Below are 16,403 nucleotides of genomic sequence, written 5' to 3' on the forward strand. Positions count from 1 at the left end.
ATGGAGTAAAGGCTGAACCTTTGGACAGACATATCCAATTATTCTAGCCTATAATAATAACAACTGTGATACCTTCAACAAAATAAAACATAACATTTGATAGACCCACATTATATTTGTGTACAGACACCACGGTCACATGCAAATCTGTTGCATAAAGGCAATTTTTATAACCACTCTGTATCGGTTTATTCTGAGAGCGTCACTTAATCTGCACGAAGGCATTACCATCGGCCGTTGGCCTTCCGTTGCCTTATGAAGGACAGTTTTGTCTCCTTATCAAAAGGACAGTCTCGGTATTATTTAAAGAATAGACTATTGTTGCAAGACAAGTGTTCTCTGACTTGCGCACAGTGCAATTCCAACGCGGATTTGTTTACTCAACGTCGCGCTGCTTGACAAATAATTGTAGTCCAAACGAAACAATCGTGTCATTCATGACACATCATATTTTAGTGCATAAAACTACACTACCCAGGAAACCTATCAGCAACTGAGCTGAGCGCAGTGAGGCTATCACAGGCTCTATTTATCACCTGGCTCGAGAGATGCTGCTGAACCAGCGGCGCAAGCAGCGTTGACGAACATACGCCCACACCCATCCCGCGCGATTGGTCGGAAAGGCAGCCACGGACCGCAGCATATGACATTGTTTATGTCTCGTCTTGACAATTAAACATAGCAAGAGATTGTCACAGTGCAATAAGGCATTTTCAAGCAGCATTTTTTTCCCCATTCTCATTCCGAAGGACCTGACCAAGGCATTTCCTGCGCTTGGCATCATCAATGTGCAGTACTCACAGCTTGACAGTGCTGTGCCGCTGAAGGAGGAGATATCCTACTGTACATCTCACCATCGGGACAACCACGGATTACAATGAGCACAGGTAACAATATTAAACCAGCGCTAAGAAGTCAAATTATTGGTCTTTTGATAGGCCTATTTATTGTCATCGAGTAGAATGTGGTCATGTCGAGCTTATCAATTCACTTTAAGACTAGGGACATAGGCTTTGGCGTATGAGCATATTAGCATAATTTATTGCTCATTTGAATAATGAACTGCTGAAGCAACCTGAATATTGTTTTTCCATATTCAAAAGGTTTTCTCATTCTGACAGTAGAAACGCCCACTGTGAGTTCGGGGCTAAAAAAGCTCGTTCATTACGTAGCATTGCAGTATCCTCTGCGTTGAACTATTGTGTGGGGCGTTTGTGACAGAGGTATAAGTTAATACAACGTCAATACAACGCAGTGTTATTATATTACATATGATATTACATATATTACAATGTCACTATGATCATATCGTCAGTCATAGCCCAAGCATAACATGTAGACGCAGTCCTGATATAAACCTGGATGTATACTACACTGATGCAATGGATACTGTAGCAGGCTATGTACTCTACCATACTGTAGCAAAGGCCTACACCAACAGCACCAGCATCAGATGATATTTGACGGAATGTGGGGACAAAGAGATGTTGAGCCGCATACCTCATCACTAGAGAGACTGTGCCCCGACATGGACAACAGTTTTAATGAGGTGGCCAATCAATACTGCACACAGGGAAGGCTCCAGAGCCCTCTGTTTGCACCTCTAATGAAAAGAAGTCTGGAGTTTGAGTGTGAAATGAGACCAAGATATTTGACAGTCCAGGGCTAACTGTGCCTTGTGAGAAAACACAATAGACAACTTGAAAGCAACATATCTGCCTGTCTCTCGAGTCTGTTTTCTCTCTCCACATGTGACCTTTTACCTCTGAGGAATGTTAGCAGGAGTTTGGGAAAGGATATTTGAAATGGATGGAAAACGTTTGTGTCTTGTGATCTCAGCTGGCATCCACATGTGCTCCATATGCTATTCTTATTGGTCAGGTTTGTCTCAATAGGCTGGTCTTATTGGCTAGGTTATTTAAGATTAACTACTGTTACAGCCAGATCTGGTCTGTTGTACTCTACTGGAGTAATAATCAATTCTGATTGAAGTCTGCCAAACAAATAGTCAGTGTGTAGTTTCCTGCAGTCAGCTCTCATAAAGGCTTCATTAAGAACAGTATCTGAAAGAAAATCCTCCAAAATGAAGCATAGGCCGAGTTGCATGTTGCATACAAGATTTGTATGCACAATTTGACAATGTCTCAACTAGAGTACGGAGTCACTTTCCCTTTCACCTTGAGACAGCAGTTATTCACTCTGTCTGCTTTTGCCAGTTTGAGACAGAACACATAATCTGTTTGTGGTTAGCGAGCAAAGATTTAAGGTACTTCCTTAGCAGTGGTTTTCTTTAGGGGCCATTGACAGTTAGCATCAAGCGCTAACTCTCTGCCGTCCACGGGAAGTGATTACCAATGACTTGGATGAATGGCCTGAGAATCGCTATAGCTAATTCAATCTCAGATTACTGCTATTGGTTAAAGCAGAGACAGACGGATCAATAGTTTCTTTCCCAGGGTATATTTAGCGTGTCGAGGCCGTCTGTATCGGGCAACACGTTGACCTTAAATACCTTTCATCTTCTTTTCTGGATGGTCAAAATTACCGTCACAATAGTCGATATCGAAAAGCCCCTCGTGAAGCATCCATAAACACTTCGAATCCCCCTCAGAGCTCTTGTATGTGGAGACATATGCAGCTCTGTCGGAACCCCCCCCCCCCTCCTCCTCCCCAGGGAACCAAGGATCTGTGGACGTCACCGGCGGCCATGTTGGAACCGATATGGAGGTCACGTCCCCTCACAGTTCCTCACACCTCCGTGGGAGCGGTGGCAGGCATCCAGGTGACACGGCTGTGTGTGGTGGGCCGTGCCAGGGCGGAGGAGCACGAGCCAGAGGGCAGAGGCAAAGTCAATGGAGGACAGACAGGCGGGCTTTCTCTCAAGCCTCAGGCTGGTCTTCTTCTGGGCACTCTGCCGCGTTCCCACTGAAAGAGTTAACAGCCACGGTCGAATAGTCGTCGAGAGCTTGTGAGTTAGCGATCGCATTGGCTGGTGAAGACATGTCAGAGGAACCAGAGAGGACCAGTCAATGAGAAACAAATGGTGTCGCCATGGGAACGGTTCCTGTTAGCCTCCACCCAAACCCCCGAGCAGTGGGTGTCTGAGAAGAACTGTAAGACACGTGTGTCAGAAGTCGCATTGTACACTACGCGACAGTTAGTGTCACGCAGGGAGTCAGGTGGCTGAGCGGTTAGGGAATCGGGCTAGTAATCTGAAGGTTGCCGGTTCGATTCCCCGGCCGTGCAAATTGACGTTGTGTCCGTGGGCAAGGCACTTCACCCTACTTGCCTCGGGGGGAATGTCCCTGTACTTACTGTAAGTCGCTCTGGATAAAAGCGTCTGCTAAATGACTAAATGTAATGTAAAATGTAAATGTATCGTCATGAGCTTCAGAGGATTTCTGAGTGTCTTACTATTTGTTGTTAGTCAGCAATGGTAGATGTGTTTACATGTGTCCACGTGCTGTGTGTCTGACTGTGCTAGACTGTGTCTGACTGTGTGTGCTGGGGGGGAGACAGAAAAAGGGATGTCTATATGCGTACTTGTAACTGCCTGTGTGTGTGTGTCACATGTGTTTGTGTGTGTGTGAATGTGTGGCTGTGTGTATGTGTCACAAGCGTGGGTGTGTGCGAATGTGAGTGTGTGACTGTGTGTGTGTGTGGCCGTGGTAGAGTGGGCGGTGCTGGCAGGAGGCCACACAGCTTTTGGCTTTTAGATAAATAATAGTCTGATCTCATCGGTGTTAAGCTGCAGTGTGGTAAGACACACACACACACACACACACACACACACACACACACACACACACACACACACACACAGGTAATTAAGTCAAAAATGTGGCATTGGCCTGTGACATTTCCCTGGTTTTATATGGGTCTTTGATGGAGGAGAGGGAGGGGGCAGAGCAGGAGTGGAGACCTCATGACCTGACTGATCAGACATCACCTGGATGGGCGGGGCTGCTCGTCACTGCTCATCACTACCCTAGCGCAAAATACCATACTTAAAGTTTTCAGTAGTAGAAGTACATACCCCCCACCCCATAGTCCATTAGCACTGCTACGGCTGAAAATGTATTTGAGTTGCTCTTTATTATTTGTCTTATACTGGACAGGGCCCATAACATGGTACCAAGAATTCATTTGAGAAGTCCCTTTTCCAAATGAAACAACTTGAGACATAGTTGAGGCCATGCTGATCGAGCATATTCAACAAACACACCATTCATGAAGGCGCTATGAGAGAGAAGCGCTCTCTTTTCCCCCCCACATGGAAACCTCAGATCTAGGCTGAGGATTGGAAGGTGCAGCTTGCGTTACAGCCGAGCTTTGACTTGTGCGTTCCTCCGGCGCGTCACACGCGTGTGTGACATGCAGAGAGAGGGGACGACGACGACGCTAATTGAGGCGTCCACGGGGGGGAACGTGCTGAGCGGACACTTCAGGCTGAGGACGGCCGAGAAGGCCTCCAGTGTGTTTGGACTGCCATCTACTGTTCCGTTCTGTTGACTTCCTGGAGAGGAGCACGACTGGAATCAAAACATCCTTGATTCTGTCATGCTGTTCCTAGTCTGGACCAGACTGGTTAGATATGAGGGTGTGTGTGTTTGTGCTGTGTGTGTGTGTTTTGTATAGCAGAATAGCTAGCTGGGGATTTAAATAGTCGGAGGGAGTAGGATCTTTCCAGACCCCCTACTGACTAGCACAAACACACACGCACACACATAGACACACACACACACACACACACAAACACACACAGTACACACGCACATACAGTACACACACACACACACACACACACACACACACACACACACACAAACACACACAGTACACACGCACATACAGTACACACACACACACAGTACACACGCACATACAGTACACACACACAGTACACACACATACAATACACACACACAGTACACACACACACACACGCACAAAGCTCCTGGGATGTCTGTCTTCAGGTGCTGTTGAGATACTTCAGCCAGCTGCAGCTATATCTGTTAGTGCCAGGACTACACCAAGGCTTGCCCACAGCCCTGCTGTTCACACACTGCCTATTTAAACCACCGCAGCCTCTGCCTGTGGACACAGATGCACTTCACGCCTCGCCTCTGAAAGCGTGTCCTCCTGCGTGTCTCAGTCTGCAGCGGAGGGCTGGGTTTCCGTTGAGCTGAGCTAAAAGTCTTTTTTCATGTGTTTTTCATGTGAGTCAAATCCTGGCCAACGAGGCTGCTTATCTCTGCCTCCATGCACAACAGAGGCTTGTTCATCCAGGTCTCCCCGGAGGAAGCTCTCCATTGCTGACCTGCTAGAGCTACTTATACCCATGACTGTGTGTGTGTGTGTGTGTGTGTGTGTGAGAGAGTGAGAGAGAGAGAGAGAGCTAGCTTGTGCCTGCTTTCATGTTTAATGACTGATTGTCTGGTGTGTGTGTGTGTGTGTAGAGAGCCAGAAAGCATGCTAAAATAAATATTCAATCTTTTTCTCTCCCAGAGGTATTGCTGATATTGATATTGCGGCATAACCTAATGTTATTATGGTGTGCACTTCATGTAGTGCACTCTATTGACCAAATCTTCGGACTAAATTATAGCTTGGTGTCTGTTAATTTATCAGTTTTTCATTTCTTAGTCTGGCAAATATTAAATGAAACATTTATTCATCCCCTTTACTCCGAATTGTAAGTGTCCTTATCTGATAAGCTGAACAAACCTCATGAACGAATTTGCTTCCACTTTGGTGTGGTTCGGCGCTGTGTGTGCATGTGGTGTGTGTGTCATGAGGCGGTCGTCTGCACCAGACAGAGAGACAGCGTGAGCGTCTGACACCGACCGTCCCCTCCACCTCGGCGCTCCTGACAGGCGAGCCGCAAAGCGCTCCCTCGTATCTCGCCCGACCTCTGGAACTGAAGACTTTGAAGCGAGCGAGTCTGAGGCCAGGTCTTGTTGTGGTTGTGTAAGTACTGATTTTGGCTGCGTGCTGCTGTGTTGTAATCCTTCTCCACAGGGATTTTGGGAGAAAGCGTGTTAAGAATCCTGTGGAGGATTGCTCTCCAAATGAGATCCTCCAATCCTGAGGGTATTGCTGCGTGATTTTGAAAGAGCAGTTTCAACTCGAAGCATATGCTGCCTACAAATACCTCCTTTGCCGTTACCTCGGGTGTCATGTTAACCAGACAGAGACAGTCACATGACCACAGCCGCATCAAAGCCTCAGAATCACCTTCCTATCAAACCCACAGCTGTGTGTCTCCCTGACAACAAAGCCACTGTCCAACCTCCCAGTATAGCTACGACACTATGTCACCTTGTTGCTAGCTTGGCCTATCGCTTGTGAAGGGTTGCAATAATTTACCCTTTACAGATGAATGACTTGGCAAAATTACAATAAATTTGAATTTTCTGCACTGTTTATCTTGGTGTCAGCAGTGTTCCTGAAACATGAAATATATGGAGGGTGTAGAAGCAAAGCACACGATCAGTACTGCCCATCCGACTGTTTTACTGCGCCCACTGCAGTTACTTGTGCTGGGAAATTCAGTCGTTATACAAAAGAACCAAACCCTTCAAAATAGTAATTACAGCTACTCAAATTGAATTCAAGGAACCAAACGCATTATGACTTTGAAGGCCAGTTGCCCGCCTTCAAATAGCAATAAACATTTCCAGCGGAGCAGTTAGGGTGCTGTTTTCAGGGCTTTTAAAGGGAAAACAAAGCGATTACTGTATATTGCCGTGGTAGGTTCCAAACTACTAACTTCTCGAACCTGTTGGTAAAACCCGCCCTGTCAGCGTGACGGCTCGAGCTCTCCAGACTAACAAGAATCTCTTCACGAGTCAACATATGAGTTCTAAGACTCAGGTTAGCGTCTGCTCAGGGGCTGAGGGTTTTTACTGCCGGACATGTCCGACACGCCGGCCTCAGCCCGAGGGTTAGGGTGTGGAATGTGACAGGGATGTGACACCTGGAGCCTCTCCTCCTCTCTGTCAGGGAACACTGGTGACACGGACGTCTCAGGAGCCCAGCAGCCTGGTGCTAAATAGCAGAGGGTCATTTCGAACTGTCACAGTGTGTTTGATGGTGGTCGAGATGGAGGCCCTGCTGCCGGACTGATGTGAAGACTTTTAATCACTGTCAGCGTCCTCAAGACTTCATACGTGATGTCCTAGGACACAACCGGATCTTTCCAAATTCCAAGCACTACCGCAGTGTCTGTGTGGTATTGTGAGAGGACTGGGGTAGTGTTTTAAGGAGTAATGGACCATGTCATCCTCCATGTCCTGTGAGCTGGACGGTGTTCTATAGGAGAGTGGATGGTCGCCTGAGAGAGCTAGCTAAGCACTTACGATGGGGCCCAGGTCAGGTGACAGTACAGGGAAAGAGTGGAGATCAATAGGTTCCAGTGAATAATTCATCAATGCTTGGTGTGGGTGTGTGCTTTGGGAGGTTGGGTACCGCCAAGGAGGAGCTTTTTTGTTACCAATGGGGAGCTCTGGTTTTTGGGCTCATGCTGTCTGCCGATTCACACTCACAATGCATCAGAGAGAGAGAGAGAGCGAGTGAGAGAGTGAAAGAGAGTAGTACACATACTGTGGCTAGAGAGCTTAATAGCATAATATTTTGACTGCAGCATTGTACAGTACTTGCCGTTGAGTCTCTGTGGAGGAGGGAGAAAAAAAAATGCTTGCAGCAAATTATCTGGCCTCTCTCTCTCTACACCTCATTTGTCATGGCCTACACCGTCCCAGCGCGCTATCTTAGAAACGCTGTGTCAGCGCGGGCAGAAACAACCCAAACTGAACTCGCCCCTGCAGAACCGTTTTATTCCCCAATGAATGAACAAATTAAAGGATTAGCATATCCAAATTACAGTCGGGCGGTCGTATCAAGGAGGTAGAAATGGGAACGCGAATGTGGGTCGCGGAGTGGGCGCTTTGCAACGTCGTGCGGACTAATTCTCTCAAATGCTGTGAACTTTGTGAAGATACAGATTAAGTCGGTTTCGCATAGAGATGGCTATGCACTGCTATGTTGGCAGTTGACTGTTAATCCTGAACATCAGGCGTTGTGTGTCGGGTTTTCCTGACTCAAGCTTTCACAATCTGGTTTTGAGATACACTGTGTGTGTCAAGCGTGCTTATGCCGGTTTGTCTTTTGTTGACGTTGCTATGGTAAAGTTAGGCAATGCCTGTTTTTAGACTTTGTCTTGCGCACACACGCATTCATGAACTACACACATGCACACGTATGCACACAGGGTTTCACCCTATCATCTTTTGACTGGTTAAGTGGGTCAAGATGGTGGATGGCACCACGTCTGGTGTGTTTACAGGGGTAAGACGGGCCGTTAGAGGCTCCAACTCCTCTAAGCCTTGGCAGCAGGAACTATCACAATCGGTAAGATTGAACGTGATTATTCTGGAGGTCATCCTGCTTTGTCAACTCAGCCCCCCAAATCACCCTCAAACGTGGAAAAAGACACATTTGTGAAATGTAATGGCCCTGGTAAAGTACTGGTGTTGTAGCTTCTCGCTGGAAATGGCAACAGAAAAACGGAACTAATGAAAGGCAAGCATAGAGAAGGAGAGAGTCAGAGAGACAGGAAGGGAGAGAGATAGAGAGAGAGAGAAGGAGAGGGTAAGAGAGAGAGAGAAACACCCTTAGTCACTCACTGTGTACACTGTGTACAGAGCAGCTCTCACTTCCCTGGCACGCTCCATCCCTCCATCTTTGTCTCCCAGGGTTACCACCCCCCCCCCTCCCCTCGTAGCCATTGGTTACATCCTCATTCGTCCTCCCCCCCGCACCCAATGTGTAGAACTACATCCTTTTAACACACACACACACACACACACACACACACACACACACACACACACATTGAAAACACCCACAACTGCATGCAGGGTGTGTATATGTTCATAGAGAACAGTCCTCTCTCCCATCTCCTCAGAGCTTCTCTGCATGTTTCTTGTCCTCCTGTGGAGAACAGTAGGAAACACTGACAGCCTGACCTTGTGTTGTGTGTGGGCTTGGCCTCTGTGGGAATGGACTTTATGATGGTGGTGTGTGTTTTACCATCCTGCCGGCTCTACACATTGATGTGAGCCTGAACCGCTTTTTATGGGGCTGAGGCTGTTTTCTCCCACCGGGCTCCCCAAAGCACCAAAGAGCCAGTAAGAATTTAATTTGCTTGATATTTTTGGCGGGAAACACTTTATAGCTCCGCGCAGAAAAGAAGAAAAAACGTTTTGGGGGGGAATTTGCATTTTTGTGTCGACAGCTGTGTGTGTTTGTATACTGAACTCAGTGCCCTCTTATTAAGAAGAATCCCAATCTCGGAGATTCACAGGAAAAGAACAGAGTTTTAGATCATATGGTCCGTTTGCCACCTTGTGCTCATCCCATCCAATTAGATAATAGATCTACGCAGTGAGTCTGTAATGACCTCTGCATTATTGACAACTCTAAAGAATCATTTAGTTGGATTTTTCTCATTATACCTGTTACCCATGCCCTTCTGAACAACTTACCGCTGCCAGTCTCATTTCTATGTAGCAGCAATCTCGGTGGTTCTCAGTGAGTGTGACCTGTTGTGTTTCTGAGGTTGTCACGCAGTGCTTGAAATGCAGAGTGATGCAACTGGAAATAGTTCTCATTTTTGACTTGGCGGTGCAGCACTGTGGAGTCCCAGAATGACTTCTAGTTAAGTTGCAAGTCAGAAAGCACTGTGCTCGTACCCATCTCCTCTAATACCCACCTCTGGCTATCACAACGTGAGCTGCTCCTCTCCACTGAGCCTCTCTCTCTCTCTCTCTCTCTCTCTCTCTCTCTCTCTCTACACTCACCTACACACAGGCTCGCACACCCACACACACACACACACACAAATACTCCACTTACCGTCCTCTGCTCGAGCTAAAAGCCATCCTGAATGCCAGGGTCCCACTTATCTCAAGGTGCCCCTCCCTCCCCTGCTGGCCTTTGGGTGAGCTTTGAACAGGGAGGTTGTAAGGGGGGGGAGGGGGAGTGGAAGGGGGGAGGGGGGGCTGGGGTGCATTAGCCACACACACACACCCACAGACCCATACACGGTTCTCATATCCCAATCCCATCTCCAATATCCATTCCCCCTAAATCCTGATATTCCCCATAAATGATGTAGGCATGCACCCCCACCCGGAGCCTTTGAAGTGGGATTTTTATGATAACTGGTCTTGTCTGTAGGCATTCCTCGATTTGCCATCATGTGACCCTGTGCTGGGCAACGTGAATCGCCACGGTGGGAACAAGCTGGTTAATGACAATGCACATTTGTGTGGTGATCAACCCATGGGTCACTGAGTTTCTAGTTTTCATGTCATAGAGGACTGTGTGTCCTACATAATAATACCATTTAGCTTGCATACTATTCATCTTTCTCTTTGTCCCTGTTTCTCAGCGGCCATGGTGAAACGGAGTAAATGGTGAAACGGTGTCTCACCATTTACTCCTCTCTACCTCTGTCTAGACGTGGCTCAGTTCCTCTTCCTCCTCTTCCTCCACTTCCTCCTCTTCCTCCTTCTTTCTGTGCTCACTCAACCCCTCTTCCCTTCGTCTTCACCCCCTCCATCTCTTCCGCAGGTCATAGTCAGCATGATGAATCTCTTAAAGTAGATCCCTTTTATCGTAGGGGTTTCTGTCTCTCAGTCTTTCTCTCTCTCTCTCGGTCTCTCTCGGCTCCCCTTCTGTCCCTCTCTCTTGTCCCTCTCTCTCTCTTTCTCTCTCTGTTTACCTGCCTCCACCGGCCTGTCTCGCTCTCCTTCTCTCTCTTTCTCTTTCTGCCTGCTTCTCTCGCTCTGCCTCCCTCTCTCTCCATGTCTGATAGCAAGCCAGGTAGTCCATGACAGATTGGGCTCACAAAATGCCGCACCATCCACAAATCCGCCTTCAACTTTGGGAAGAAACTGGGAGGGGAGAGGTGCATCTTCCTCTGTCCGAATCTCTGATGAAACTTGTATTTATTGCTCTGCAACAGGAGCGTTCCTCTCTTCCTCACTGCGCCATCTTTCATTTCTGAGATTTTAAAAGATCAGAGAGTTAACTCCTGTCCTCCTCCTTCAGGAAGCACAGGCTGACATGTTGTGTTTCGGCACCGTTTTAATCCTCCTCAAATTGTCCTGATTGGGCTCTGTCTGGATGTGTTGTCAGATTTGCATAAATCAAATCATATTCAGTGTCTGCAGGCTTAACCGCCATTGATTGCAGTCTGACAAATCTCCTGTCTTCAGGTTCAGTGCCAAAAAGGCCGCCTTGCACAAGAGCAGCCCAACTTCATCTTGTTGGTTTGCATTTGGGAGTTTTACTGTGTTCGGAAGAGTGTCGAGTGATGTCAGGAGAGGACTTCCAAGCGGACGATCCTTTCGGGGTCAGGGTGATGCCTCAGTGGCATCCTAAATGACGTAGCTGCCTCATCGATGTCTCATTTGTAATGCAGACCCAGTGTTGTTTCCCCTGACACACACACTGTCTGCTGCTGCTAGGTCACGCTGGGCGCTTTTCAGGGGGACCTGGGAGTCTAGAATGTTCCAAAGCTCACGCAGCTCCGTGTTGCCCTGGAGTTTACATAATCTATTGTCACGTTTTAATTATCTTTGTGCCCTTCTCCCAAACAAGCCTTCTTTAGTCACGCTAGAACAGTCTTGCCTGTGAGGTGATTTGAGTTCAACCATGTTATGATCATCAGGGCCTGAATGCTTGGACTGCAGCCTAATGAGCTTGCCTGGACTGGCTGTGGAAGTGTCCATTGTCTTGGGGAGGCCCTCGCGATGGACGAGGTCCAAAAAGCATTGTCCCCACCTCAGGTGACCCCTCAACCATCCACGGAGGATGTGACAGCCGGCTGGATGACGTCCGAACAGAGGCTGTTGTATTTTCTCCTCCGTAATGATGCCTTGATGCGGGGCGATTATGTGGTTCATTGTCGATTCTCACGCTGCGTTCAGTCCTGCGTTTCCCCTCTTGGAATCGTGTCTCCTTGACACAGCAGAGGGCGTTTTCTGTTTAACAACCCCCATGTTGTGTTATTCTCTCTGCGTGCAGGGCAGGGAGGGCAGGTGACAACCACACGGACACAGAGAAACAAAGAACAAAGGCAGAAAGATACCTTTTTACGGGAAGACAAAAGCAGGTTCATTCTAGAATAGAAGACAGAACGAGGGGACATGTGACCAAGGCAGAGAGTGAGGACTATTGACCTTTCCAACGCTGCATTAGTGGCTTAATTAAACACCCCAGAGGTGGGAAAGTTAGTCAGTTTCAGAATGTCTCCTGAGCCCGTCATCTCATCCTTCATGTTCCTCAGACTTTCATTAGGCCGTGTCTTTTTCGGCACGACCTTCAAAATGGAGCACTCATGATAGAATTTGAGCTATTTCCATACTCAGACACGTGGAGCTGAATGTGTAGCCCGCTCGATTCGACAGGACATCAAAAGGGAATTTCGAATGAAGTTCATCAATATGGTAATCGATATTAGCTGCAAAGGGGGTGTATAGAGCAATAAACCACTTTGATGGTTTCTCAAAAGGTGAATCGGGTCAATTAAATGGGTCTGGTCTTGTCTACCCCAGGTTTCACATTGCTATTGCAACTGTTATTATCCAAGCAGAAGTGAATATAATACTGTTGTTATTATGAGGGTATTCACATGATTAGATAAGGCTATTCGTGAAGATGTCTGTCTTAGTGGCCAGCAACCCTTTAAATCCACGTCTGAACCCCCTTTATCTATCCACCTAATGCCTCTTTCCAGATGAAGACTAATAAATAATTGAGATAATTCGACAGGAGAAAAACATGGCAGTTCTGTATTTCAGTGTATCTCTCAATAAAGCAGGCGTGTAGCCCAATAATCTGGATTCATAGTTGGGTTTGTTGTTTTTGCGTTCCGAAAAGCTTGTTCGGCGTCTTTTCAACTGGAAAACACTAAAGTCTGACGCTCACGAAGGCGCATCCGTCACTTCGCCGCTTCTGCCAGAGAGCCAAGCGCGGTAAACGCCCTGTGAGATATTTTTGAGAGGAGGGAGGCGGTGTCATCGTTTTAGCTCCCGAAGATTCTATTTATATTAGATTGCTGCTATTGCTGCTGCATAACTCAGGACGGGCTGCTTGTACCCGTGAGAGCTTTCTGGAATCATATGACCTGCCGCTCATTCCAAAGATATTAGAGTGCCCGAAAGAGCGCTCCCGCTTTACCGCAACGTTACTCTCGCTCCGTTCCAAACCCTTCTCCCAGTACCGCGCCGCGCACAGTATAACAAGGTAGTCTTCGGAGGATGTACTACAACACCGCAGCCCGTCTGAAATAACTTGGATATTGATACAAGCGATATATCGCTTTGGTTTTTAAAAGGACATTAGGGTTTTAAAGGATACCGACTTAGCGGAAATGCCAGAGGAAAAAGGTAAGATTTGTTAGTAACCCTGTAGTAGCCCTGTTAATCTTCCAATCGCTGGTGGGACGTCTACGTTTGCGTTAATAGACTCTAGGCTACATAGGCCGTCAATTCACTGCTCCTTGTAATTGATGTTTACAACCAGCGTGATCTAAGTCAATTTAGACCAAGATTACCAGGCCATATTGCTTTAAGATCCACTGTTGAAATAGCCCATTACTTAATTAGTAACATTTTTATTTAATGAAGTGCTTGGCAAGGTTATATATTTTTGCCCACGTTTATATCCTCAACGTTAACTGTCTTTATTTTAGAACACAAGCACATTCAAAACGTTGATGAACAACAACACCTCTTTTCAGAGTTTGAATGACAAGGTGCCAAAATGAAAAGCTGCAAGGCTGCATGAGCTCCCTGGCAGGTCTGTGTGTTTGGGCTCCAGCCTGACAGGGACATAGGAGAAGGACTCCCAGCCATTTGGGCATGTAACCAATGACAGGGCGCCAGCAGGCCTGGACGAGAGAAAACAAGACACAGTGCTCTGGTTGGACAGAATGATTAAGATGCTGGGACGAATGTGCAGTGTGTGTGTGTGTGTGTGTTTTGTCAGTGTGTTTTGGGTGTGTGTGTGTGTTCGGGGCTTTGCGTGTGCGTGTGATTTTGTGTGTGTGTCATTCTAGCACCATGTGTTCTGGGCATTAATAAGAGATTCCTGGACACCCTACAATCATGGGTGTCCTCTCTGATCATATGCAGTGGCGACACCACCAACACCTCCACTCTGTTCTCCAATGTCCTGTCCTCAACCTTGTTAAATCTCGTATGCTGCAAAGCCATTTTTGGAAGGCAAACTATGTCTTGGGTTATTAATGGATGGTCATAGCTGTGTGTGTGTGTGGATAAGTAAAAGGTATGGTGAGTGAGGTATTGCGATGACGCCTAGGCTTAGAGGCTGTTTTGGGGACAGATAGATGACATGTAGCCCCCCCTCTGACACACACACACACACACACATAAACTAATGTGTCACTACAATCACCCGGGCAGAGGGATGCACACATGTACACACACATTCTGTCTTCATACCAAACTCACTCACACACACCTTACGCGCTGACATTGGTACAAAACACACACACAGACACACAAACACCAGGACAGTGTATGTATGTGATGGAACCATCGTCACTCTCCAGCTGTGTCCAAGCCCAGAGGCATCATCCTGCATTCCGCTGGGCCAGCCTGGTAAACACACCTGTCTGTCTGTCTGCCAGTCTGTCTGTTTCTGCCTGCCAGTCTGACTGCCTGCCTGCCTGCCTGCCTGCCTGTCTGCCTGCCAGTCTGTCTGCCTGTCTGTCTGTCTGTTTGTCTGTCTGTCTGCCAGTCTGTCTGCCTGTCTGTCTGTCTGTTTGCCAGTCTGTCTGTCTGTCTGTCTGTCTGTCTGTGAATCTCCCCTGTCAGAAATCCTCGAGGAAGAGGCATGGCTTCTCTCCTGTGTGACAAAGGCAGTTTGTTAGTGCATGGTTGTAATACCATTCGAGGGTGTAGCATGAATGTCATTCAAAGTACTACTGCATTATGTACATACACATACACACATTGTTAAGACAGCATGTATTGGTTCAGTAGCCGTTGTGCTGAACTGCTTTTGTTGTTGACATGCATTACTGTTCATTACTCTTTCTGTCTAACTTGTCCTGTCTGCTGTCTGTATCAGTTCGTTGCTGTCTTTTTGGACACAGTGTCAGAACCACATCCCACCCAAGCCTTGCACCACAATGGGTAAGGCTTTTGCACAGTGAGTGGGTCGACAGCTGGATGTCAATACCGTCGAATATGGCGTGTGCACTTTGCAGTACACTTTGAATGTTAGTGGGGCCTGTTCCCTCGGGTTCCTACTCTGCCTAGCGAGGTCTGCTCCTGTTCTGCTGCAGATGCTGAGGTGTCATTTCACTCTGATTGAGTCATGTGGTTCCTCACAGGCCTGGGCTCTCAGAGGGCACACATAAATAAACACTCTCTCGCGCGCGCACACACGTACCCACACAGAAACAGTGTCAAACGTGTCATTCCAAGCTCTGCTCTGCGAATTAATGCTGTGTCATGGTGTCTGAAAGAGCTGTCCGCTTCCCACTGTTAGCCACCCCTCCCATTCTAACACTCTGCCGTTACATTAATGGATTAGGGACCCTTAAAGTCAGCATATCATGGCTGCACAATTTGTCACCGATTCAAAATTGCAGCGTAATAGCAGGGTATCAACCTGATTAGCAGAATCTCACAGTCAGACGCACAGACAGCTGCCATGTCCGTCAGTGAAAAGCCAAGGCCAGTGGACGCTCTGATCGTCTCTTTAATGGGATGACTCAGTGCAAGCCTAACCGAGGGCCGTCTCTGAGACACACGTTTCAACCCAGCCTCGTTTGAGAGGACATGCTGGGCTGTTGATGGAGCCTCTGGCATAATCAAGCCTTCTAATCAGGTTTCATGCTTGGTCACACAAGCTCTTCTCCTGTCTGGCCCCCCAGTGGTGGAATCAACTCCCCACCTCCATCAGAGACACTGACTGTCTTTCCACCTTCAAGAAAAGGCTCAAGACGCACTTGTTCCGGGAGTACAACGGTACTTAGGAATGGTTTGCTTGACCCGATGTTAGTTTCCTCAAGGATCACAATGACTCTTGCTTAGAGACTTGTTGCTCTTGTGGTTAGTGGTAACTGATTTAAAATTTTGTACTCGCTGTGATATATTGTTTTTATTATTGTTGCTTGCTTTTTCCACAGGTACACTTGCACTTATAGCGGTTCATGTTGTTTAATTGTAACTTGTTTAACTACATGCTCTTATAGTTCTTCCCTTTGGCACTTACTTTGGTTGTTCACAATGTGTGCTTCATGTTTTGGCTACTCGCGATGTTTTGTGGCTATCTTGTTGTTATGATCAGTGACCTAT

General features: G+C 47.3%; 1 protein-coding gene across 1 annotated transcript in view; it reads left to right on the top strand.

The window, feature by feature from the left end:
• The first annotated feature begins 13,285 nt into the window (after nucleotides 1-13,285).
• The window catches only part of ablim2 (actin binding LIM protein family, member 2), a 38,721-nt gene continuing 35,603 nt past the window's right edge, over nucleotides 13,286-16,403 (top strand). The window contains 1 exon segment of the mRNA XM_067261228.1: nucleotides 13,286-13,460. Coding sequence (XP_067117329.1) covers nucleotides 13,445-13,460 — 16 coding nt within the window. The 5' untranslated portion in view covers nucleotides 13,286-13,444.

Source organism: Osmerus mordax, chromosome 23 (assembly GCF_038355195.1).
Source record: "Osmerus mordax isolate fOsmMor3 chromosome 23, fOsmMor3.pri, whole genome shotgun sequence".
Lineage (NCBI taxonomy): Eukaryota > Metazoa > Chordata > Actinopteri > Osmeriformes > Osmeridae > Osmerus > Osmerus mordax.